The sequence below is a fragment of the Humulus lupulus genome, chromosome 3, assembly GCF_963169125.1.
Source record: "Humulus lupulus chromosome 3, drHumLupu1.1, whole genome shotgun sequence".
In the NCBI taxonomy this organism is placed as follows: Eukaryota; Viridiplantae; Streptophyta; class Magnoliopsida; order Rosales; family Cannabaceae; genus Humulus; species Humulus lupulus.
In genome coordinates this window covers 131943687-131968073 of record NC_084795.1, presented here as the reverse complement: position 1 = coordinate 131968073, position 24387 = coordinate 131943687, and the positions used below count along the sequence as shown (strand labels likewise).

General features: G+C 38.3%; 1 protein-coding gene across 2 annotated transcripts; it reads left to right on the top strand.

The window, feature by feature from the left end:
• The first annotated feature begins 8714 nt into the window (after positions 1-8714).
• LOC133823155 (phospholipid-transporting ATPase 3) lies at positions 8715-19764 on the top strand. Of its 2 annotated transcripts, XM_062255759.1 has the most exons (27): positions 8715-9263; positions 10217-10282; positions 10695-10756; positions 11768-11849; positions 12025-12135; positions 12314-12391; positions 12543-12639; positions 12818-12924; positions 13281-13346; positions 13801-13922; positions 14006-14090; positions 14205-14282; positions 14379-14495; positions 14684-14833; positions 14969-15073; positions 15335-15480; positions 15837-15938; positions 16024-16087; positions 16175-16387; positions 16585-16750; positions 16859-16938; positions 17057-17296; positions 17871-18092; positions 18178-18345; positions 18548-18910; positions 19014-19120; positions 19218-19764. In XM_062255759.1, the coding sequence occupies exons 1-27, from the start codon at positions 9081-9083 to the stop codon at positions 19522-19524; spliced, it is 3687 nt and encodes a 1228-aa protein (XP_062111743.1). In that variant the 5' UTR covers positions 8715-9080; the 3' UTR covers positions 19525-19764. The 2 variants fall into 2 exon arrangements, with proteins under 2 accessions (XP_062111743.1, XP_062111744.1); XM_062255760.1 differs by lacking the exon at positions 12025-12135.
• Positions 19765-24387: the final 4623 nt, after the last annotated feature.

Genomic DNA, 24387 nt, shown 5'->3' with positions numbered 1-24387 from the left:
TACAGGTAAGAAAACTGTAGCACCCGTAGAGCAGGGCTTGGACCCATAGAATTGTTGCAGGGCGCGGCCCTAAATTGTATCATTTCTAGGATATAGCTTAATATGAATGATTGTATATTTGATTGTTATTTGAGAATGCTAAATATGGAAAAAGCAGAATGAACGGCGAAAGGCCGGGAACGGCGAAGGGCCGAGAACGGCAGTGGGGCTGGGAATACCACTTAGCACATGGAGTGCTCGTGGCTAGGGTGAGACCCCAGTGGGTACATGGGATATCCTTATGGTGTAGACCGAGATCCCAGGCTTTGGTAACGCTTCTGGGACAACATGGCCGTATATGTGTTAGATTATATGGACTGTCTGACTAGATTTGAGATATCTGTTGTAATGACTGTATATTATGCATATGTTATGTATTGTTTGAGTTTTCTTGCTGGGCTTCGGCTCACGGGTGCTCTGTGTTGCAGGTAAGGGCAAAGAGAAGGTCAACCAGCCATGAGTACGGAGAGCGTGGGGGCGGCGTGTACATGTTCGGCCTGCCCAATTGCTTTGGTTGGGAATATTTTTTGAGAAATGGCTGTATAAACCCTAGTTTTGATGGTTAATTACTTATAAACTTGTTTTGAGTTGTAAATATTTTATAAACTAAATTATGGGATCCCGAATGTTAAACTCTTGAACTTTTAATGAAATAGAATACTTTTTAAAGATTACAGCCTAGACTTTCATTTAATCACACTTTTATTTTAAAAACCTCGTTTAGCGAGTTGATTGCACATTTTAACCTCACTTAGTAACGACTCTAAGGTAGTAGGGCGTTACATTTTATGTGACTGATCGCTTATAAGTGTAAGATCATTTTGTTGATCACTCGTATAGACATGTTTTGTCCATTTATTACGAGAAATAAAAGGAACTGTGCGCAGCCAGTCATTCTTGCCAACTATTGTATTTATAACAAGTATTTGCTCATTATGTGTGTTATTTGGTTGTATTGTCATTTTTACAAGTCTTTATTCCGAGCAGAAATGTTTGAACAGGTTTCAGTCAAGGCAAGTGACCGAGGACCTAAAGCTCCTCAATCACTTGGGGGGCATATAAGGCATCTAGTAGGCAAAGCATATCGAAAGGTATGTAAACACATGAGCAAAATAGGTGAAAGCATGCTACGGTACTTAGAGTATTTTTAAAAAATTGTCTTTTGTTAAATGAAACCAAAGTACTATGCTAAGTTCGGTCATGCGAACAGATGTTATAATAAAACACAAGTATTATAATATCAAAAAGGAAACCTTTTACACCGCGAGCAGTTACTGCTCGGATGTAATTGTCTGTTAAAAGTTAAAGCTGCCCATGCAGCAATAAAAATTAAAAAAGAAATTGTCTTTACATCACGACCCGTAGGTCGTGTATCCAAAAGATAAAAAAAAAAAAAAAAAACATTATAATCAGGAGGCAGGAGGGTCTTGTGGATTTTCCTGGTCGACCGCAGCTTCGGCTTCATTGTCCACACCTTCGATGCCAGTGGCCAAGGAGATTTCGGGCAAGGCAGGGGTTTTTGCTCTCTCTTCTTCTTCCAAGCGAGCAACGCACCGGGCTATTTCTGTTTGCCTCATGCGCTCATAGAGATAGCTGAAATTTTCCCCTTGGTTGTGCTTCCAGAAATCATAGAAGCACTTGGACGTGGCGCCCTTGTACCTCTCCAGATTACTGGCATTGGTTTTTTCAAGATCCTTGATGCGAACCTCCAACTTGACAGCCTCTTGCCTGCTCTCGATCAGGTCTGCCTCGAGTCTTTTGGCTTTGCGAAAATTGATGAGATGGGACTCTTTGTACTTCTCCTTCGCCTCAAGGGCTTTATTCAGAGCAGCCTGCTTTTGCTCCATCTCCTCGACTAGTTTATTTTTCTCCTCGAGCAATGCCTCATTTTCCTTCTGAGCCGCCTCGAGCTGCTCTGCATATTTCGCTTCAACAGCCTTAAGCTCCTCAGCGTGTCGTTGCTCGGACGCCTTGGATTACTCGGTAATGACCCCCGAGCGGAGCCGGCTGGCAGTCACGATCAGCATTGCCTGCGATCAAAACAAAAGTCAAAATGACTATAATAAATAAAAATATTGAGTCTCAACAGGAAGAGAAAACTTTCATTGGTAAGCTCGTTTAGGGCGCGGTTCAGCATCTGGTCGACCTTCATCGACTCTATCCCAGCCATGGCTTCTCGGCTGTGCTCGTGCCTAAGGATCCTGGTCTTCCTGTCCTCAGCCAATCTTAGAGCGTGACTCGATATGTCATCCCTTGTTTGGACATGAGTTGCTGGCTGTGTCTGATTGACAGGAGCCGGTGGGGAAGGGGTCGACTCGACCAGTGCAGGCGGAGTTTGCTGCTCGAGGGGAGAAGGAGGTGGTGTTATATTTTTTGCAGGACCAGCTGCTGGAGGGTCCTCAATGCGGGTTTTCTTGGCTAGAGGCTCTTTGCTGCACTCCCCGCGATGCCGCCTGCTCGCTTTTTTCTTGCTCGCAAGAGCATCAAGCGCACTGTAGAGATCGAACATGTCTTCGGATGGCATGTCTGCAAGAAGGCAAGTACATGAACAGTTAGACAGTAGAAATAAATGAGTGTGCTATGTCAAAAAAGGAAACAAAGGCAATTGTAAGTAAAATACCCGAGCTATAATTACTGGTCGCTACATTATATACTTTACTAGTGTTACACTCACTCTCTGGCATGAAGAAGTCTGAATCTAAAGTGGGAGTGTATTTAAAGTTGCCGTCCCTGTCAAATAAGTGACAGGGAATTGGCAAACTATCTAAGAGCGAGAGATCAGTACCATTCTCATCCGAAGACTCGTCGATAGGTGCAAGGGGTTCAGAAGCTTTCTTTTTTCCCTTTCCCGAAGGGGCAGGGGTGCAGCTGCTCGTGGGGTGCTAGAGGGTTCCCTGATTGTCATGACAGTTGGTCTCCTCCTTTGAGGTTGTGACACATCTGGGTGCTGCTCGGGAATTTCCTTGCCGGTGGCACTCCCCACCATGGACTCCCTCACGTCCTGGTGAGGTGCCAGAAGCCCGACCAGTCTCAGGTTTGCCTCAGTGACCAGCTGTTTGATGCTTTTCTCTATGTTGGTCATGCTGGCCAATAGCGTTGCTCGAAGCTCCATTTCTAGAGTAGGAGCTGGTCACAACCATGGACCTGAAGAAAGCTAAATTTCTAAGGAAAACACAGATAAATATAAAAAGAAAATAAACGACCATGAGAACGAAGGGGTTACCTTCTTGGGTGAAGGCTAAGTTGTTGGTAACCAGGTCGGTGGTTAAAAAGTACTCTTGGTGGTACTTTCCTACATTAGACTTGTAGGTAGTCTCACTTAGGAAGGTGCGGTTCGTTTCTTGATGGCAGAGATGGAAGAACCCCGTGTTGTCCTGGTTGGGGTTAGATTTGAGATCGAATAGGTAATTGATCTCATGAGGAGAAGGGATAGGCCATTTTTTATGGCTGTAAAGGATATAGAGTGCGGAAATCATTCTATACCCATTTGGAGTTATCTAGAAGAGAGCAACCCTGAAATAATTGGCCACTCCCTGGAAGTAAGGATGAAGAGGCAGGATTGCTCCTGCCTTAATGTGGTACCTTGACCAGGCGCTGAAGGCGCCGCTAGGCAGGTTTGCCTGTTGGTTGATGGTAGGAAGAAATAAAGTAACACCAGAAAGTCCATACTTTATGAGGAAATTACTTATCATCCTAGCAGTGATCGTGCTAGGGGGAGCGAGGTACCATTTGACGTCTGGTCGAATGGCATTGCGAAGACGGGCCTGTGTTTGGATTTCAGGATCAGTGGTTTCGACTCTACCACTAGTCGAAGGAATCTTAGCCCGAGAAGCAGGCCAATTTTCGGAAGGTTTTGATGTTTTATTTTTCTGGGCAGCGGATTTTACTCTACCCATTTTGGATGGACTAGAAAGAGGTCTGTTTGGGGAAATTCGAGAAAAAGGAATTTCTGGAACTAGCAACGACATTTGTTCTTCGTCCTCGAGCAGTTGGGCTAGCAGATCGTCGTCAATTGGCCTCTCACCTCCCCACGGATCTTGCATGAAAATCTGCGAACAGAAAAGGGGAGATGAGAATCTAATGCCCAAAAGGATCAAGGTATTTAAAAGTTGGAATAACGTTACTCGTGATAAAAGTTAAGCTTTTATACGACTAGCAGCATTTTGACAAAAAACACTACATTTTAAGCGAACAGTTTGGAAAAGGGATTAAAAAGTAGAAGTGAAAAGTTTTTCAGAAAAAACTTTTCGACTCTGAAAGGGCGGGAAAAACCATGTTTTTTCTACAAGCTTAGAAATCGAATTTTTACTTCGATTTCACGCCCTAAAGTATAATCCTAACTACCCAACTAATTCATCATCCCAACAAAGTGTTATTTTCCTACCACACTTAGCACAATTCAATATACCCATTTACCCCGAAACCATTTTGTAACGCCCTGGATAGCCAAGATCGTTACACTGTGTGTTTATAAAAGTGCTAGACTTGCTAATCAAGTCATTTAATTAAAAATGTGTTACTGAAACTATAATGGAACTAAGGTTAAAAGATTTTGGTCTTAAAAGTATCATTTCTTTTAATTGTCATTTCCTATGTTACACGGGATCCCAAAAACAATGGAATTAAAACCGTTTACAAAAGATTTAAGAATTAAATACAGTATTAGCCATATTAAGGCAAAACAGACAATTAGCCATGGCGACTGAACAACTAGCTATGTACATTCAGCCCCGCGGCTCTCCATCTCAAGACTAGTCTAACTTGCCTTTGCCTTTACCTGCACCACGTAGCACCCGTGAGCCAAGGCCCAGCAAGAAAACACAATAACAGAGCATAAGCAATCAACAGACAATCCAATATCTCATATTGCATAACATATTCTCAACCATATAAACATTCAGAATAATCAAGTATTCAGCATACTAAACATATCAACTCATAACATACACCAAACCACAAATGATAACTAGGGTTAATGCCCTTAGGCCGTACCCTCCGTTATCCCACTGACTCCGGCCCGCTTAAACCGAGCTCAGTGAATATTAAGCTATCCTCGGCTACCAGTGGCCAAGCCGCGCCCTGTGCGCAAATATTGTGTACGGCACCCTTAGGCCGCTATCACATGTCCCATGGCATGATACCATCATTGACATTATACATATATCGGGAGCACTTAGTCCCATCACAAACATATAACCGGGTGCAATTTTCTTACCTTTGGATTTGCTAGCTTTGTTCACTGTGATCCTCAAGCACGATCCTTCCCGAGCCCTAGCGCGAACCTAATCACAATCATAGGCCAAAGTCAACACCAACCCTCAAGTCCATAACCTAGCCTCGGGACCAATCCCGAGCCCTCAGGAAGTCCTAATTCCACCAAACAGGGTGGTGGAATCGAACCCCGAACCCTTGGTCAAAAACCCTCATAAATAACCCTAAAATCCCTTTCTGAAGACAGGGTAGCGCTACAGCGCTCATTGGAGGGCGCTACAACACTACAAACAGAACCAAAATGCCCTCAGCAAGCTTGGCCTAGCGCTACAGGGCCCAAAGGCTAGCATTGTAGCGCTAGTCACAGACAGCCAATGCAACACTTTTCCTTCCTGCGATTTCCCCGAGCCAACCCTTACCAAAACTCATCCAATTCTCAACCAAGCTTAAAAACAAGCTTATTAACACACTCCACTCATCCCAAGCATCCCAAATACTCAAAACCCAATCACATGCATCCCTAATCTCAAAATTCACCATAGTTGCTCATAGACTTCAGAAACTCAGCAAAGACAATCAAACCTTCAAAGTTTAAAGCTTAGAATTTTATACCTTTGATGGAAATTCGACCTTAAGTTGCCTCTAGACCTCCTTAGCTTGCTCTTCCTCAATCCTTAGCTCCAACTTCCCTAGAATTCCCCATCAATTCAACTTAGATACCTTAGTTAAAAATCAAAACCAGAACTGAAGAAACTTCAAAGTCTTACCTCAACCAAATGGCTTATCCTTGCTAAACCCTTGCCAACTCTTCAAGCCTAACTTAGAATCCTTATGGCTCAGCTTGTCCTAGCTCTCCTTTGAATTTTGCTCCAAGAACCCTCAAGAAAATGGTGGAGAATGCCCAAACCGACCTTGCCTTCCTTCCCTTCTTTCTCTTTCTTTTATTTCCTTCTTTTTCCTTCTTTTCAGACTTCTATTGCATTCTACAAACTCCACTGAGCATAAAGCCTCAGTAATACCTATCTCTAAAAAGCCAAATGACCATAATGCCCTCCCTTTTAATTATAAATCCTTTAATCCACTTAGGGGCATTTTAGTCATTTTACCCAATTCCCGCTAATTCATCGAGTGTCTCTAACATTTTCCGATTACTTCCCGATACCTAATTAATCACCAATTATATTCATCATTATCAAAATTAACCTCAATATATTCTCTAAATTCCCATGCTCGCCCCGAGCCGGGTATAAATCCCCACCGTGACTTTTCCGCTAATCTGCTCACTAGGATCGTCTCGAATCACAGATCACATATATATCCACATAATAATGTAGTCTCAACAATTATCACATATATATATACAGTTATGCCCGCAACGGGCCAAAATTACGATTATGCCCTTCTAACCTAATTAGGGCCTACAAGCATACTAATACACATAGTCATGCATCTCAAGTATTCAAATAGTCATATAATATGCTTTAAATAATTAAATCACATATATTCCAATTATGCCCTCCTGGCACACTAATCAAGGCCCTTAAGCCCTATTAGTAAATTTGGGTCGTTACACATTTTGCAAGAACTGACAGAGATATTCAAGAACTCAGAAATAAAAAATGAAGGAAAAACAAGCATTGCACGACACAACATAACAGAAAAGAATCGATTAGAAGACTTACTTGGATGAAAGATCGAGAGGATTTTGGAAAATCGGACATGCCTACCGTGGATCGACGAACTTTTCTGGGTTTAGTCTCGCTTTGTTCTTCAGAGTTCTTGAAGGCAAAGGGATCGGTAAAAGGTAAAAAAATGAAAATGATGGGTTATTTATATTGATCGTGGCACTGTAAAAGAGGTAATAATGGGAATTATTTTTTCAAGACATGGGGAAACACAATAGCCGCCAGACAACTTTTTGGAAATTGAAAAAACATGATTGGTTGCCTTTTTCGAGAAGGCATGGGCGGCTCTGACAAATTTTGTGGGGTATGTGAGAGATCAGTCTCCTAAGTTTACTTTATGCTGGTTGCAGTAAAATAAACTTAGGGGGCAAATGTATACCCAAAAATGATTCCTGATGACGTGGCAATAATTTATTACATGTGGTTGGCACGTGGCAGCGTTAAAGTGAAGGGATGCTGTTCGCCCATCGACCAGATGTCTATTGCCTCATCAAATCTCGCGATTAGATGCGACCAGCCTGGTCGCATGCTTCGATTTAATTCCTTTATCGATATGTAATTTTGTAATAACTACATTTATGATCTTTTTTCTTTATTGCCTTGATACACTGATATTAATGATAATTAAGGTCCATTGGCCCATGTAACCCCCTTGAGCCTATAAATATGAATGAGAAGGCTAAAGGAATGGACTTTTGACTTTTGACTCTTAGCACTTTTAATCTTTGTATTCAGAGAGAAAAACATAGTGTAATTATCCACCGAAGGTTGTATTACTCCTAAAGCTTGTGAAACTCAAGAACCCTAGTTCTTTGATCACAGTATTAGGATACAATATCAATAAGAACACTAAGTAAATATAAGTCATTACCACCTTGTTGGGGCCGAACCACTATAAATTATTTGTGTCATTTCTTTACCATTTGATTCCATTATTAATTGCTTTCTTATTTTTTTGTCGTTATTCTGACTTCGTGTCGTTGGTCAAATCAAGAGCCAACAGTTATATTTATTCTATTTGATTAATAACTTGAATATTTTTATATATTGAAATTATTAAACTAATAATTTTCTTTTGGAAGGAATAATATTTTATTTTATTTTTTGAAAAGAAAAAAAATTCCAAGAGCCATTTTGTTCCCTAGTTTATTAAATTAGATATCTATTAAAAGTCAATATCCTTAGTTGATTGATTCTTACGTGTATTACTTAAATTAAAAAAAGAAATCCTAATTTTAATTTGTCCTATAAATGTACTCTTGGAACAGCAAAATTAACAAAGAAAGAAAACCATTTAATTTGTGAAGCCGGAAAAAGAAAATATGTAAATTACAATAAATAATTTTCCTTTTTAAAAAAATACGTTCCAATTATACCGATTGGCTTTTCCAAGCAAAAATGGATCAAAATCATTGTGCAATTGAAAAATCATTATTGAGAAGAGTATGTTTATGAACCAAAATAGCTGAGTTAAGATAGTATGGTAAAAAGTCGTCAACGGTCGTTAAGACTACCGCGACCCCTCCGTTACTGCAAATAGTAAATTCATCCCAAAGTTGTCGTTATAAGAGTCAACCCTCCTCATGTCCGGGGGAGTTTGGCAACTTCACTTAAAACGGCATGCCGTTTTTGTTGCCTTAGTCCCATTTTTCTGAACCAGTCCTCTTTCGCGCTTTACTTATACACACTTTGACCTTTCCAAAATTTGGACTTATATATAACTCCCAATCACGTAGAGAAAGCCGTCAGTTATTTATCTCACGACCGTAGAGGCGCGTGAACATCGAAAATTGAAGACGGAGAATTAAAAGAGAAATAAAAAAAATAAAACAAAAACATAAGCGGCCTGAGAGGGGCGAAGAAGCAAAATTTAGAGGGAAAGTTCCCAAAAAACTGCCCAGGATAAGAAATTAAAAAAAAGAAGCAAAAATCAGGGTGTTGGACGGGAGGGAGTGTTGAATGCGCGCACTGTCCTCTCTGTTTCATCGTCCCTAAACGAAGCCCTGAAGCCACATAGAGGAGGAGATTTATATATAATATATATAGAGAGAGAGAGAGATAGGGGGCGAAGAGTCCGATCGATCGGAGAATAGTCGGTTGGACAGACTCGTTCTGAGTTCAGATCGGGTGAAGTCAGTACGGAAGATGAGTGGGTGGGAGAGGGTTAGGCCGTCGAGAACCAGACTGGGTCGAAATTCCAATTCAAGTATGGAGGAGCGCGTTCCCTCGAGTCGAACGGTTCGACTCGGCCGAGTTCAGCCTCAGGCGCCTGGTCACCGGACCATTTTCTGCAACGATCGCGAGGCCAATCTTCCCGTTAAATTCAGGGTATCTTTACCTTTCATTTTTTAAAAGTGGGAATTTGAAATTATTATGCGTATATTATAACATGAATATATCCGAGAGATTAGGCATCGCGATAGAACTATAGGATGAGTTCATTGCGTTTTTTTTCTTTTTTATTTTATTGTCATTTTTCATTTTCGTTTTATAGAAGAAATCTGTAGTGAAAAAATTGTTATTTAATGTCTCTTTTCGTTTTAGACAGAGGTTTATTGTTAAGTGAGGAATTACATTGATGTTTGGTCAGCTTTAAAGCGAAAAATCATGGCATGCTTGATGGAACAATGCTAAAAGAGAGTGCAACTGTATCTGTTTGTGTAGAGGGGAACCATTTCGTTGGATAATTTTCATGAGGTTCCTATTTGCCCGACTAGGAGACGTTAATAAGGTAGATGAGTTATGGATAACAAAGTAAAAATAAGAATGAACACTTAATGCCTAGTTGCAAAGAGATTGTATATGTTTATTTGGGTTTGATTGTGTCATAGCTCAATGATTTCGGATTAGATTTATTGTTGGATGAACTGCATTGCTGATTTTGACCTTAAAAAATAAAGAGTTGGTACATCCGTGAGGAGCTAACCATAGCACTGTAAAAATTGGATAAAGTTATTTATTGTCATTTGGGCCTCTTGAAATACTAAATTTACATGGTTGTTCCAAAGAATCAAAGTGGCCAGTTATTAATGGAATTCTTTCTTGGCTCTCATTGTGTTCCTGAATTTTGGCACAAACCCAGATCTTCGAATGGGTGGTTGAGTTTAGTTATCTTTAAGTATAACAACCATTGTCTGCAATTTTTTTTGATGATGAGAATGTTCAGCATTTGTGACTTCTAAAATTTGAGATTTGACTTTTCTTGTGTCCACTGTTTTCTCATAGGCATCTGAATTCATCTGTTTAACTCTGTGTTGGTTATTATGCTTCAACTGTCTCAGGGAAATTCTATATCAACTACGAAGTACAACTTTTTTACTTTTTTGCCAAAAGGACTGTTCGAACAGGTAATTTATTTGAAGGCCTTGGTCAATATAGAATAGATTGGGTTTATAGCTCTTTTCATATTGCCTTGAATGTTGATTTAGGATTTAGAGCAGTGTTTTCTGTTTTAAAATTTTACTAAAATAATGAAGCATGGCGTTACTGCGGGATAGTATGTTGAAGAAAGTAAGGTGTGTTATGTTGGTAAGGCACATTTGCCAACTGGATTAGCCAGACCGGCTTTTCAGATGAGCTCTTCTTCCTAGATAGCGGCTTTTCAGATGAGCTCTTCTTCCTAGATAGTGATTGCAAAAACCACTTGAAAGTTCAGCCTTAGGTTACTTATTTAAACAAGTGTTTGCAGTCTACTATGGTGCTATCTCTAATTTTATTTTTTGGCCATGTTCCTGATAAATGTTTTGCTTACACTGACAGTTCAGGCGAGTAGCTAATCTTTATTTTCTCACAATCTCAATTTTATCAACAACACCAATCAGGTATGTAAAGTGTAGTTTTTCAACATCTTGGTTTCAAGTTTCATTCACAAAAATAGCATCGTGCTTGATGAGTAGTTTCTAGTTTAATTTTTGACCAGAGTTCACGAAATTTTTTTCTTCATTGGAGCAAATCTATTTTACCTTAATGTTTTTGAGAAATTTTTGACCTTGTTGGAATAATTTTTTTTTTTTGGTTTCAGTCCCTCAATTACTTGTGTTAAAGTTGATTTAAGTGATCTAAATTTGTAGGCTTTTGTGTAAAATGATCTAATATTTCATATTTGTTTGTGGAGTCTTTGCATTGTCAAAATCTTTTGGGTCATATTTGATTGACAAGTGACGTACAATAATTACAAGAATGAATGTGTCAAAGTCAGAAAATGGTTTAACTATTATTTGAAGAATAATGAATCAAATGATATGTGCACCCAAAATATACACCCAAACATTACTCATAGTGATGTGCCACTGCCTTTTTAAATAGCAAGTCCCCCTTTATATAAATGTGATTGGTTGAATAAACTGCCACATCACTATGCGTAATGTTTTGGCGCAAATTTTGAGTGCACAAATCATTACTCATTATTTGAAAACAACTTTATTTCAGTGAAATTGCTTTATCATATTAGTAGTCAAATGTGTAACACGAGCACATGTTTATTGTATCATTAATGGACTCTTTGTGCTACAAAGTGTAACATTGAAATGGCGTTTGGGTTTTGGATTTTGACATGATTAATAATCAGGGCGTGTTTGGCTTAACTATTAAATTGAGCTAGCTTATTTTAAGAGAAGACCTTTGAATCTTAATTGCGAACTTTGTATCTATATTTTCACATATTAGCTCTACTGTTTTCTTTCTTCTTCTTCTTCTTCTTCTTCTTTTTTCCGCTACTTCTACAATTCTTTTGATTAAACATTATTTTCAGCAATAATGTATTTTAGATTTATGTGAGCCATGTTTGGTTTGTGTATAGTCTATGCTCTCAAAAGTATTTTCTATTAATGCAGTCCTGTGAGTCCAATTACAAATGTGCTCCCTTTGAGTATGGTGCTTTTGGTTTCTCTTATTAAAGAAGCATTCGAGGACTGGGTGAGTTCTACTCTTATTATGTGATGTATTTATTTTCAATAAACTTTCTATTTCTTTTTTAGGGAGATTTTTTTTGTTAAAGGCGAAGGGGATATTCTTGGGAGTATAGTGTGATACTTTAATACTACATGTTAGATTTCTCATACTCTTATCTTACTTTGCTTCTGTAAAACAGAAGCGTTTCCAGAATGATATGTCTATAAATAATAATCTTGTGGAAGTATTGCATGACCAAAAGTGGGAGAGTATTCCCTGGAAAAGGTTGCAGGTTGGGGACATTGTAAGGGTGAGTATGCTCTGAATTATGGATTGTGCGCGTTTCTAATCCAATGTATGGATGCATATATATATATATTTTACACACACATATATATGTTTATATTTATAGATAATACGGTTTTGTCCTTACTAAAAAGTTTATTATATCAGCTTCAAATTGAAATTGACATATTGGATGGTTGCAGATTAAGCAGGATGGGTATTTTCCTGCAGATCTGCTATTTCTTGCTAGTACGAATCCAGATGGTGTTTGCTATATTGAGGTTTTGTTTTTGATCTTTTCTTCTGGATCTTTTTTTTTCTTTAATAATGGAAAAAAAGCTCAGAAGTGAGAAGTATTGCTTCTCCATCTATATGATGAATGGACTGATTTTTTCCTTCAATTTTACTTTGGCTTGTTGCTTTCTGTTTCAGACAGCAAATTTGGATGGGGAAACCAATTTGAAGATTAGAAAGGCACTGGAAAAAACATGGGATTATTCGACTCCAGAGAAGGCATCAGAATTTAAAGGTTAGCATGTTTAGTTTTCTATTTTCAGTGAGTGTCCAAATACTCTTTCTTTCTTTCTTTTTTTTTTTTTTTTGGTAATGCAACCAGTGTGAGAAAGGGTTAAAGGATGGAACTTTAGCATTCACTTATAGTCATGTGCAACCAACCTACTTAAACAAGCATTTTTTCCAAATTACAGGTGAAGTGCAGTGTGAGCAGCCAAACAATTCATTATACACTTTCACAGGCAATCTCATTTTTCAGAAGCAAACTATACCTCTCACCCCAAACCAACTCCTGCTGAGAGTAAGACATGATTAATTTCTCCTCTTGCATTTTTTTTTTCTTTTCAATATGAGGTTTAGAAAGTTAATTAAGATTGTGTTCTTGCCCTTACTTACAATTCTATCAATGTCTGTTGCAAATGTATTTGAATGATGGACAGGAAAATTTATGAAGCAGCACCATGTTGCTCGCAAATTCTTCTAAATTTTTTGATATTGGTAGAATGTAGAAGATACTTTATCTTGGATTATATAAGCCAGTCATTAATCTGGAAGCAGTACCTTGTTGGTCTCTTTGTCCCAGAGTTTTATCCATATCGGGTTTAATTTAATATAATTACTATGAATTGACATTGGGACTTTATCATGTGTAATCAGGGATGCAGTCTAAGGAACACTGAGTATATTGTTGGGGCTGTTATGTTCTCAGGTCATGAAACAAAGGTTTGTTTCCAAGAATTCCTGTGAGCTATAAAGCCTATACTAACTGTTTTATTGTAGCAAGGCCTTTGTATAAATGGTTATTAGAAGTGGTGCTAATGTGTTCTTTACTTGGGATAGGATTGAGTGGATTTTGAGCTCCATTGGCCTTTTAAATAAAATTAGGTTGGCTGCCATGTGTCCATTTTACTTGTTTGCTTTGCAACTGGTTATGAAATTCTAGAATTATTTGTCACTTGCACTGTTATTTTATTGTTATTATTATTATTATTTGCTGTGGTACCTCTGCCATGTGGTGGTGGTTCTTCATTGTACTTGTTTCCTTTGCAACTAGAGGTTATGAAATTCTAGAATTATTTATCACTTGCACTGTTGTTTTCTTTCTGTGGTACCTCTTCCTTATTCGTCTTTTCTGTCACTTGCCAATTTGATTTTCCTTTCAATTGAATTTTTGCAGGTAATGATGAATGCCATGAATGTTCCTTCCAAAAGAAGTACACTAGAGAGAAAACTTGACAAACTTATACTTACACTTTTTGGAACCCTCTTTCTCATGTGTCTCATTGGAGCTATTGGCAGGTTTGATGCCCACTAGACTATATTTCATTGTTGTTTAATATGTAGTTGCCAGCTTGAAAATGTATGCTTTTGATATTCTGCAGCGGTGTATTCATCAATCGCAAGTACTTCTACTTGGGTCTAAATGAAGGTGTAGAAGATCAGTTCAATCCTCAAAAACCTTTTGTGGTAACATATTTATACAGAAATGAACTATTATAGAATGATATTTTGTTGGCAGTTGCTACTTCGCTTGACAGTTTGTTCTATTTTGCCTGCTAAATTATGTTTATTGGTATACAGGTTGCTATTCTTACTATGTTCACTCTTATTACTCTATATTCAACCATCATTCCTATATCTCTTTATGTTTCCATTGAGGTAAGACTCTTTAGCTATTATATCTGTGCCTACCCTAGCAATGACCATAGCTTTCCTCATGGCTTCAACATTTATTTTCTTCTGATATAATTTCAGATGATCAAGTTTATCCAGTGTACCCAATATATCAACAAGGACTTGCATATGTTTCATGCTGAGAGTAATACCCCTGCATTGGCTAGGACTTCCAATTTGAATGAGGAACTGGGACAAGTAAAGATGCTGCCATATTCGACATTTGTTCAAATTGTTACTTGGCAAATATAAAATAATGATTTTGATGATTATCATTGTTACAAAGAGTTATATTATTGTGTTGTTTGGATTTGTCAGAAACAAATAAATGATACCTTCTCCAGTGACTTATTATTTCTTATCATACAAATTGCTACTTTTCTCAGGTGGAGTACATATTTTCTGATAAAACTGGAACTCTAACAAGAAATTTAATGGAGTTTTTCAAGTGTTCAATTGGAGGAGAGGTGTATGGCACTGGTGTCACTGAAATAGAGAGGGGATTAGCACAGCGGAGAGGCCATAAACTTGAGGAGGTATACCTCTCTCTCTTTGATAATTTTTTGAATATATATGGACAAACATTATTCAGTACATGTGTGCATAAAACACAGATATGCAAACGTGGCTGTGTTCTCTTTTAAAGCAGTTTTCATTCCAATTGCTCACAGGGGCAAAAGTCAGCCAATGTGGTGCAAGAGAAGGGATTTAATTTTGATGATGCTAGACTTATGCGAGGAGCTTGGAGGAATGAGCCTAATCCTGATCTTTGCAAGGTGGATTTGTTAATTTTGTTTGGAAGTTTCTAGTGTAGCTTTTATCCTAGTGTCATATTGATAAAGTTGGTGCTGCTATTCAGGTTACTCCTAAAGTTTTGGAAGAGTTTTCTGCTTTTTTCCTTTTTCTGTATGGGAGAAACTTAAAATATGACATTTTACTATTTGTGAAAATTCACCTTAAGATATTTGATAAGTTGCTTATAAATAAAGTATATGTAATTGATTCACAATTTGACCTTTTTTCCCCTCCTTATTTAGGAATTTTGCAGATGCCTTGCTATATGTCATACAGTGCTTCCGGAGGGTGATGTAACATCCCCTGAGAAAGTTACATATCAAGCTGCATCACCGGATGAAGCTGCTTTGGTTACTGCTGCAAAAAACTTTGGCTTCTTTTTCTACAGGTGAACCTCGAAATCATGTTTGCTTAAATTATTTGTAATCTTTTGGCCCTTCTTTTGATATCATAACTTGTAACTATAATGTAGTTGTTCCATTGCAAAAACTTTTTAATATCTCTAATTATTGGGAGACGTCCTTTTAAATATGATTATTATGCTCATCAGTTTTTTCCTTCTACCAGGTGCCATCGAATATGGAAGAGATTTGGCTTGATAATAATTAGAAGTCTAACTTTTTTTCTTTTAATTCTTTCACATATTATTATTTTTTAATTTCTAGTGTTGGTTCTTATTAGTTCATTGAACTGCTATTTTTAAAATTTTACATATTTTGAGGTTGTTGTTTTCTTTATTCCCAGGCGTACACCAACAACCATATATGTTCGTGAATCTCATGTTGAAAAGATGGGTAAAATTCAAGATGTTTCATATGAGATCTTAAATGTTCTTGAGTTTAATAGGTAAGGGGTACACATAGTTGTAAATAATTTGGGACATCTTGATTGATAGCACTAACTTTACTTACAATTTTTGTTATACTAATAGTACAAGGAAGCGCCAGTCTGTTGTTTGTCGCTATCCAGATGGCAGGCTTGTATTATACTGCAAGGTAATACTTTATCGAAACTTCTACATTGTATAAACATATGAGCAATTGGAAGCAAGTGACATTCTGTCAGGAAAACTCATTTGACAGGGTGCTGACACTGTGATCTATGAGCGATTAGCTGATGGGAATGATGATTTAAAGAAAGTATCTAGGGATCATTTGGAAAATTTTGGATGTTCTGGGCTACGTACCCTTTGCTTAGCTTATAGAGATTTAAGTCCTGATATGTATGAAAGCTGGAATGAGAAGTTCATTCAGGCGAAATCTTCTCTACGCGATCGTGAAAAGAAGTTGGATGAGGTAATATTCCGTTGGATTTGTATGAATTGCCTCAAGAGTTTGGAAATGCCTATGCAATCTCATTTTGAGGTGTTGTTGTAGTTTCTTATGAGAGATATGTGTTATACTGGTTCTGCATCATAAATTATAAGCTTAAATTTGGTTTAGAATTTAGATGCACTTAAAATTGTTGAAATTGTACTGTGAATTTCATGCAGGTGGCTGAACTCATAGAAAAAGATCTGATTTTGGTTGGGTGCACTGCCATTGAGGACAAGCTTCAAGAAGGAGTTCCATCTTGCATAGAGACGTTATCTAGGGCTGGTATTAAAATTTGGGTGCTTACAGGAGATAAGATGGAAACTGCAATAAATATAGCTTATGGTAAGTCAATTTTTCCTAAAAAGTGGAGTTCCTTCTTATTTATTTTGTTTGTCATTATTATTTTTTATGTAAATATCTCTAACTTTGCTCCCGAACTTTTCGTTGTAGCATGCAATCTAATAAACAATGAAATGAAACAGTTTATTATCACTTCTGAAACTGATGCAATCAGAGAAGTTGAAAATAGGGTAAGCTAGATTTTAATTCCAGTGAGTGATTTATTCACACATTTGTAATGTATAATGAATATATGCGTTTCTAATTCCTTTCTAAGCAATAATGTAATTTATGTAACTCTGTCGTTAGGGTGACCAAGTGGAAATTGCACGGTTTATTAAAGAAGAAGTTAAAAACCAGTTGAAGAAGTGCCTTGAGGAAGCGCAGCACTATCTCCATATGGCGTCTAGACCAAAATTGGCACTTGTAATAGATGGGAAGTGTTTGATGTATGCATTGGATCCAAGTTTACGAGTGATTCTTCTCAATTTAAGCTTGAATTGTTCCTCAGTTGTTTGCTGCAGAGTTTCTCCTTTACAAAAAGCACAAGTGAGTTTCACCTGGCACCAAGTTAATATATATTTTTTATTATCATAGATCAGATAATTGCTTGAACTAGGCCACTTTAGATGCTAGTTCAAGTGGTTGAGTGATTGTGTGTGGGCAAGGGATCTGGGATTTGAACCATTACGGCACTAAGGACTGACTATTTCTAGGATACATTAATAAATAATAATTACTTGTACTAGAGAGTCATTTTGATCTTTCCATCTTAGAATTAGAATTAACTAAGTGCTTAATTTTTTAACACTTGCTAACCTTTTCTTAGACCTGGTTTGTAATTTTGAAAAATGATTTGTTACTCAGTTATTATAGGTCAATACTAATGAGGCAATGTGTATCTCAATTTGTAGATTCTTAATTCAAAAAGCTTTTGTCATTCTAATTCTTTGGCAACACTTGTTTTCGGGGTTATAATCAAAATGTTATTAACCCGTATTTAATTAAAACCACTGGAATATAATTAACAGTTAAACAATGCATTCAAGCTAAACATTTTAAAATGATGAGTGGTTGATTACCTTTGTTGTTGTAATGTCATAATTATTCTTGGTGCTTACAGGTGACAAGTTTGGTCAAAAAAGGTGCAAAGAAGATAACACTTAGCATTGGTGATGGTGCCAATGATGTTAGCATGATTCAAGCTGCTCATGTTGGTATTGGAATTAGTGGGCAAGAGGGCATGCAGGCAGTGATGGCTAGTGATTTTGCTATTGCCCAGTTTCGTTTTCTTACTGATTTACTTCTTGTTCATGGACGATGGTCCTATCTTAGGTTATGCAAGGTTTGTTTTTCGTTATATTTTGAAATGTTGATATCAGTGTGAGTTTGATGTTATGTGTCTAACTGAATCTAGTTTCATCTTACAGGTTATCACATACTTCTTTTACAAGAATCTTACATTCACTTTGACTCAATTTTGGTTCACTTTTGAAACTGGATTTTCTGGTCAAAGGTTCTATGATGATTGGTTTCAATCCTTATACAATGTTATATTTACGGCCCTGCCCGTGATCATGGTTGGGCTTTTTGACAAGGTACTGCATTTTTTTTGGTCAAACGACATACAACTTTTCATTCAAGCTATGGGAAGCCTTATATAGGAATATGTACATTATTTCCATTTTAGTATTTTTTTTAAAGGTTGTATTTGTATTAGTAAATGCGTGCCCATATATATTTGCCATTTGATATAATCGAAAAATGATCATTGGTTGTTTTATTTCTGTTCTTTTTCAGGATGTCAGTGCATCTCTTTCCAAGAAATATCCTGAAATATACATGGAGGGAATAAAGAATGTATTTTTTAAATGGAGGGTTGTGGCAGTATGGGCCTTCTTTTCTGTCTACCAATCTCTGATCTTCTATTACTTTGTGAGCTCGTCTAGCTCAAATGCTCAAAATTCATCCGGCAAGATGTTTGGTCTTTGGGATGTCAGCACAATGGCATTTACTTGTGTTGTAGTTACTGTTAACATACGTCTTCTTTTGATGTGCAATTCAATTACAAGGTGGCATTATATCAGTGTTGGAGGAAGCATTGTAGCATGGTTTGTATTCATTTTCATATACTCTGGTATTATGACTCCATATGACCGACAGGTGGGTTTTGTTTTTCCTTGTCTTGTACTGTCGATTTATATTTTTCATAAAATTTCATCATATTATTCTTTGTGCTGACTTGTCCATTACTTGAATATTTCAGGAAAATGTTTATTTTGTCATCTATGTCTTGATGAGTACATTCTATTTCTACTTGACAACTCTTCTTCTTCCTATTGCTGCTCTTCTTGGGGATTTCATTTACCAAGGGTAAGCGAATAACCTATTGGAGAACTTGTCGTATTTTATATTAAGTTTTGCCCATGATATATATGTATACCTGCTGATTATTGTCGTGTGGATATAGGATACAAAGATGGTTCTTCCCGTATGATTATCAGGTTGTTCAGGAAATTCACAGGCATGAACCAGAAGGTAGAACCAGGACAGAATTGCTGGAGATTGGAAGCCAGCTTACACCAGCTGAGGAAAGGAGCTACGCAATAGCTCAACTACCACGAGAGTTATCAAGACACACAGGCTTTGCTTTTGATTCACCTGGGTACGAGTCATTCTTTGCTGCACAGCTTGGTGTATTTGCACCTCAGAAAGCATGGGATGTTGCTCGGAGAGCCAGCATGAAGTCTCGCCCCAAATTAGGGCATAAGAAATAAACTACACAAGATTCTTGTATAAAAATCCCCATTTTGACAGTCTAGCTTTAGAAAAATTTGTAAATTAGTTTGTTCTGTATCTTAGTTTTAGTTATGTTTTTGATATATATAGATTTCATTTGAATTTTGGTTCCACTTTTATAGACTTCTTTTATTGAGAAGCTGTAGTTGTGCAAGGGTTGTCGCCTGTGTGCATTTAAATGGTCTATAATCAAACGACGAGTATTTTTCCCCCTTTAACTGTGCGTGTACGTTGCATTTGTGCATTATTTTTTTTTATTAAAATAAAGTGAATAAATAAAAAAAAAAAATGCTGAGCAACAGATTTTATGATATTGGGAATTTTGCATTTTGAAGTAAAGGGTGTTTATTAAGGAAAGGAAAAGAGGAATGGGCGGTTACCACTTCCCATTTCCACCAGCCATTTGAAATAGAGAGAAACAAGAGACAAAGAAAGAAAGAAAAGGAAGGAGAGAGCTTGATTCTCTAGTTTTCTGCCTAGGCAAAGGTCATCAGAAGGGTAAGATTTGTTTGATTTCTCTTGGTGATTTCGGTCTAGAGATGGTTTTTTTAGAGATCATTACTTGTGTTGTAGAATTTGGAGATCAAAGAAGGAAGAACAACACTAAGGTTTTGGCTGGGCTTGGATCACAATCCAAGAGTAAGTTTTGTCTCTTTTCTTTGCGGATTTCGTTCATGGATGATTCTTAGAGAATCATTGGGTTGTTGTCTTGTAGAGTTGCAACCAAGAAGGGAGAAGGAACACTAGAGTTTTTGGCCTAGAAGGTGAGCTGATCTCTACGTTTGAATCTTGTGATTTTATGCTTGAATTGTTGGTAACCTTAACTAGAATAAGATGTATTTTGGATCTATTAAAAATACTAAGAATACGAGACTTAGATTTACCTCTTGTAGCGTAGAACAAAGCCTGAGATGTCGCTGAGTTGCAAAATTCAAAGCTTGAGCTTCTTCTCCTATGTGTGTGGCTTCAAGAGTATTGTGTGGGGCTTCAAGAGTATTGAAAAACTTCTTAACCACTTGTCTTCCAAGCTGACTTGACAATATAAAGAGAATGTGTGGTCTCCTTTATCAATAATGAATTTTTTAATGCACACATTTTTGTGTCTCAACTCATGAGAGTGTGTATGCTTTTCTTTGCTTTGTGTGTGAGGCGTAGGGAAGCTTATTTTTTTGAAAACTAAAAGAAACATTAGTTTTAGCCTTCTCATTTAAGAATCTATTTATAAAATCTATGTGAGTGAGGAAATGAGCTAACCTAGCTCTCCTTTGAAGTGTGCTTGGCTGCCCACCACAGTCCAATAGATTGTGTAGGACGCCCTACCATGTGTTTCCAAAATACATGGATTTTAACTCATCTTTTAATTACAACATTGTATTTATACATTATAAATAATATGTATGAATAAATAATTTTCTCTAAAATTAATTTTAATAAAATATTAATATATTTATTTTTCTGCTTTATTATTTCATAAATAATATTAAAGAGATAATAATTTGAAATAATACTATATTAATTCTTATCTTGAAATAATACTCTATTATTTCTTAATAAAAAATAATACTCTTATTATTTCTTTAATTCACCAAATACTTTGTTTGTGTTATCAAACTAGCTCAAGGACACATGGACCCGTAGTTTTAAGTTCCAATAAGTTAATTATCTCGCCAACTCTTGGCTTAATAAATTAATTTATCAACTATGAAATTTTTTCACTAAAAATTCATAGTTGTACTCTCAGAACATATAATCTTATATTATTAGAAGTTGTAACTCATATAGCTATCCATTGATATAGTCTTTGCACGAGTTATGACCCTCCACTAATTATTCATAATTAAAGTTAGGTTAAAGTCCGTTAACCTCTCTAATTACATATTAATCAACTAGCGCCCTTGATAGTCTAGTGAACATTTATGGAAGTCATATACAAATAATATTTATGTTCTCAATAGAAATTGAGCGCTCTATGATCAAGTACCACTATCAATACCAAAAGGAATAATTAATATACTCCCAATTAAGGAAAGAGTGGATTCCGTATCTGTGAAGTATGTTCTTAGCAACCCGTATTATTATGACTCCAAGATATCAAGAGTTGGGTCTACGTTTTCTTTCATAAATTGAACCTAATAAGTCCAAAGCCATAGGACTAGAAATAAGATTCCATTACTCACTTCATGATTAAGGTCAAGTCTCAAATGACCATTGAGTGATGAACGAAGAACTTTTATTTTTTAATGGAGAATATTAGAAGTTCTCTTCTTATCATCATGTCCCTAATCTTAAACAATTTATATTGTATATGACACCCCCATCTCCATGTGTCAACTACATGTAACAATTCGGATAAACTATCGTGTCTAAGACAAAAGACTGATCGTGCTCATAATCTTAATTAATACAAAAGCTCCCACTTTTATATTAGCGATTATGGAAAATATTTATGTTATTATCTTGAATTAAATCCTCTTGTATATACATCTACATATATATATATATACTTAATTCAAGATTACATGTAATAACATTGGATCTTTCTAGATAAATGACATATAAATAAAATACAAATATGAGTGAAAACATATCTTTATTAAATACTTAGTAAATGTTTTACAGAAAAACGCTTTAAGGGCACATATCCTAGCATGAATTTGTAAAGAATATCGTAATTATGTATTCTTTGAATTTGGAACTTGTTAAATGTGTTTGGGAAGATGATTTTTGGTATTGGATCTAAGAATGGTACAACCGTCAGCGTCCATGGAGAGAGACTAGTGGTGTGGATGGTGCTCGATGGGCTTGGGGGCCTTGTGTGTGTGTGTGTGTGTGTGTGCATGTGCGTGTGCGTGAAAGGAGCACTAGGCCTCACAACCTTTTGTGCGTGCTTGTGGGTGCGTGAGTGCCTCGACTTACAACCAAAAATGGTAGTTGGAACCACCATTATTGTGGTTATGGTGGTGGTGGCCATGGTTCATGATGGTGATGATGATGGTGGTGGTGGTGGTATGCCCAAAGGCTCGAGTGAGCCATGGGCAAGGCCAAACGCCACGTCAGAGGAGGGTGTGAGCCATTCATGGCCCATGCATGTAGGATATGTGGATGCCAAAGGACCCAAAATGGTAATGGGTCCTGAGCCAGAAAATATGTTTAAGGTTTAAGAAAATGACTTTGATGACTAAGTTATGACCTAAGGGTTCAGAAAAGTGTAGAGGCTTGGGGCTTGGGAATTATCATTTTTCAGAATTATTTGGAGTTTAGTCTCGGGATTTGAGACATATGTTTGTGAATAATTATTTTGAGGGAAAATATTTATGTTGACGGTGAGAACTCGTCAACGAAGTTAAGTTAGAAAAATCGAAATATGGAGCTTATCAATGAAAAACTTCAAAGATCTAATTAGAAACTTAAAGAATAGTTACAGAAAGAAAATGGTGAAAGGAACTTGTATTTCTTATGGTATGATGCTACAGTGTTTTTTCCAACCCCTTTCCATGTGGAAGTGGGGTTCCTTTTATAGTGGGCTCTAATGGCCCTTGATACATTGTGGTCCAGGGGACCAAGTGGTACATAAGTACACTGTCAGGAGAGTGGTCTCACGGGTAGTGGTGTTGGCTCTAGTACGTGGCCAAATACCATGAGGATGTCTCCACTACTTATGTCGTACAAATGTCAGAGGAGTGGTGCCAGGCGTAGTGGCGCAGGTGGTGGTGGTGTCGACTCTGACATCTGACCAGAGACATATAGGCCATGTCCCCTCTCCTAGTGCTCCCACTACTTGTCTGGCATGAATATCTGTATCAGATATACGGGGTCTTAAAGGTCGTACCTCGTACAAGATTGTACTAGTACGATCCTTTTGAATTATACTTGGGCTTTTACCTCTAAATGTTGGAGTTTCCATAGGTCCTCATAGGACACACTGCCTTGAGGTGTCAGGTGCGAGGCCACCTGGGATGCCTTGGACGAACGAGGTGCTGGCCTGGGTGAGCCGCGAGAAGGAGCCTTTGGGTTGTTGGTATGCGGTGCTTGTAGGCGGGGGTGAGACATCGTCTCGCGAGGCCCATGGCACGGGGCCTTGTGCGCGCGACCGAGGTGTGGGCGAGACACCATCTCGCGAGGCCTATGGGGCTGGGCCTTGGGTGTGCGCGGCCGAGGCATGGGCGAGACACCGTTTAGCGAGGCCCATGGCGCGGGGCTTTGGGCGCGCGGCCGAGGCGTGGGCGAGACATCGTCTCGCGAGGCCCCTGGTGCTGGGCCTTGGGTGCGTGCGACCGAGTTGTGGGCGAGACACCGTCTCGCGAGGCCCCTGGTGCTGGGCCTTGGGTGCGCGTAGCCGAGGCATGGGTGAGACACCGTCTCGCGAGGCTCATGGGGTTGGGCCTTGGGTTCGCGCGGCTGAGGCGTGGGCGAGACACCACCTCATGAGGCCCATGGCGCGGGGCTTTGGGTGCACGACCGATGCATGGGCGAGACATCGTCTCGTGAGGCCCCTGGTGCTGAGCCTTGGGTGCGCGCGGCCGAGGTGTGGGCGAGACACCGTCTCACGAGGCCTCTGGTACTGGGCCTTAGGTGCGTGCGGCCGAGGTGTGGGTGAGACACCGTCTCGCAAGGCCCATGGCGCGGGGCCTTGGGCACGCAATCGAGGCGTGGGCGAAGCGCGAGACGCTCCTAGGCGTGAGGTACCTCCTTGCATGGGGCTCCTCCTGGCGCGAGACGCTTGTGGGCGAGGCGTGGCGAGGCGATCCCTCGCGAGGCCCTGGGTGACACACTTACCGGGGCTACGTTTGTCAAGATTTTCCAATACACACCTAGGGACATGGGTCCTAAGCATGTACTTT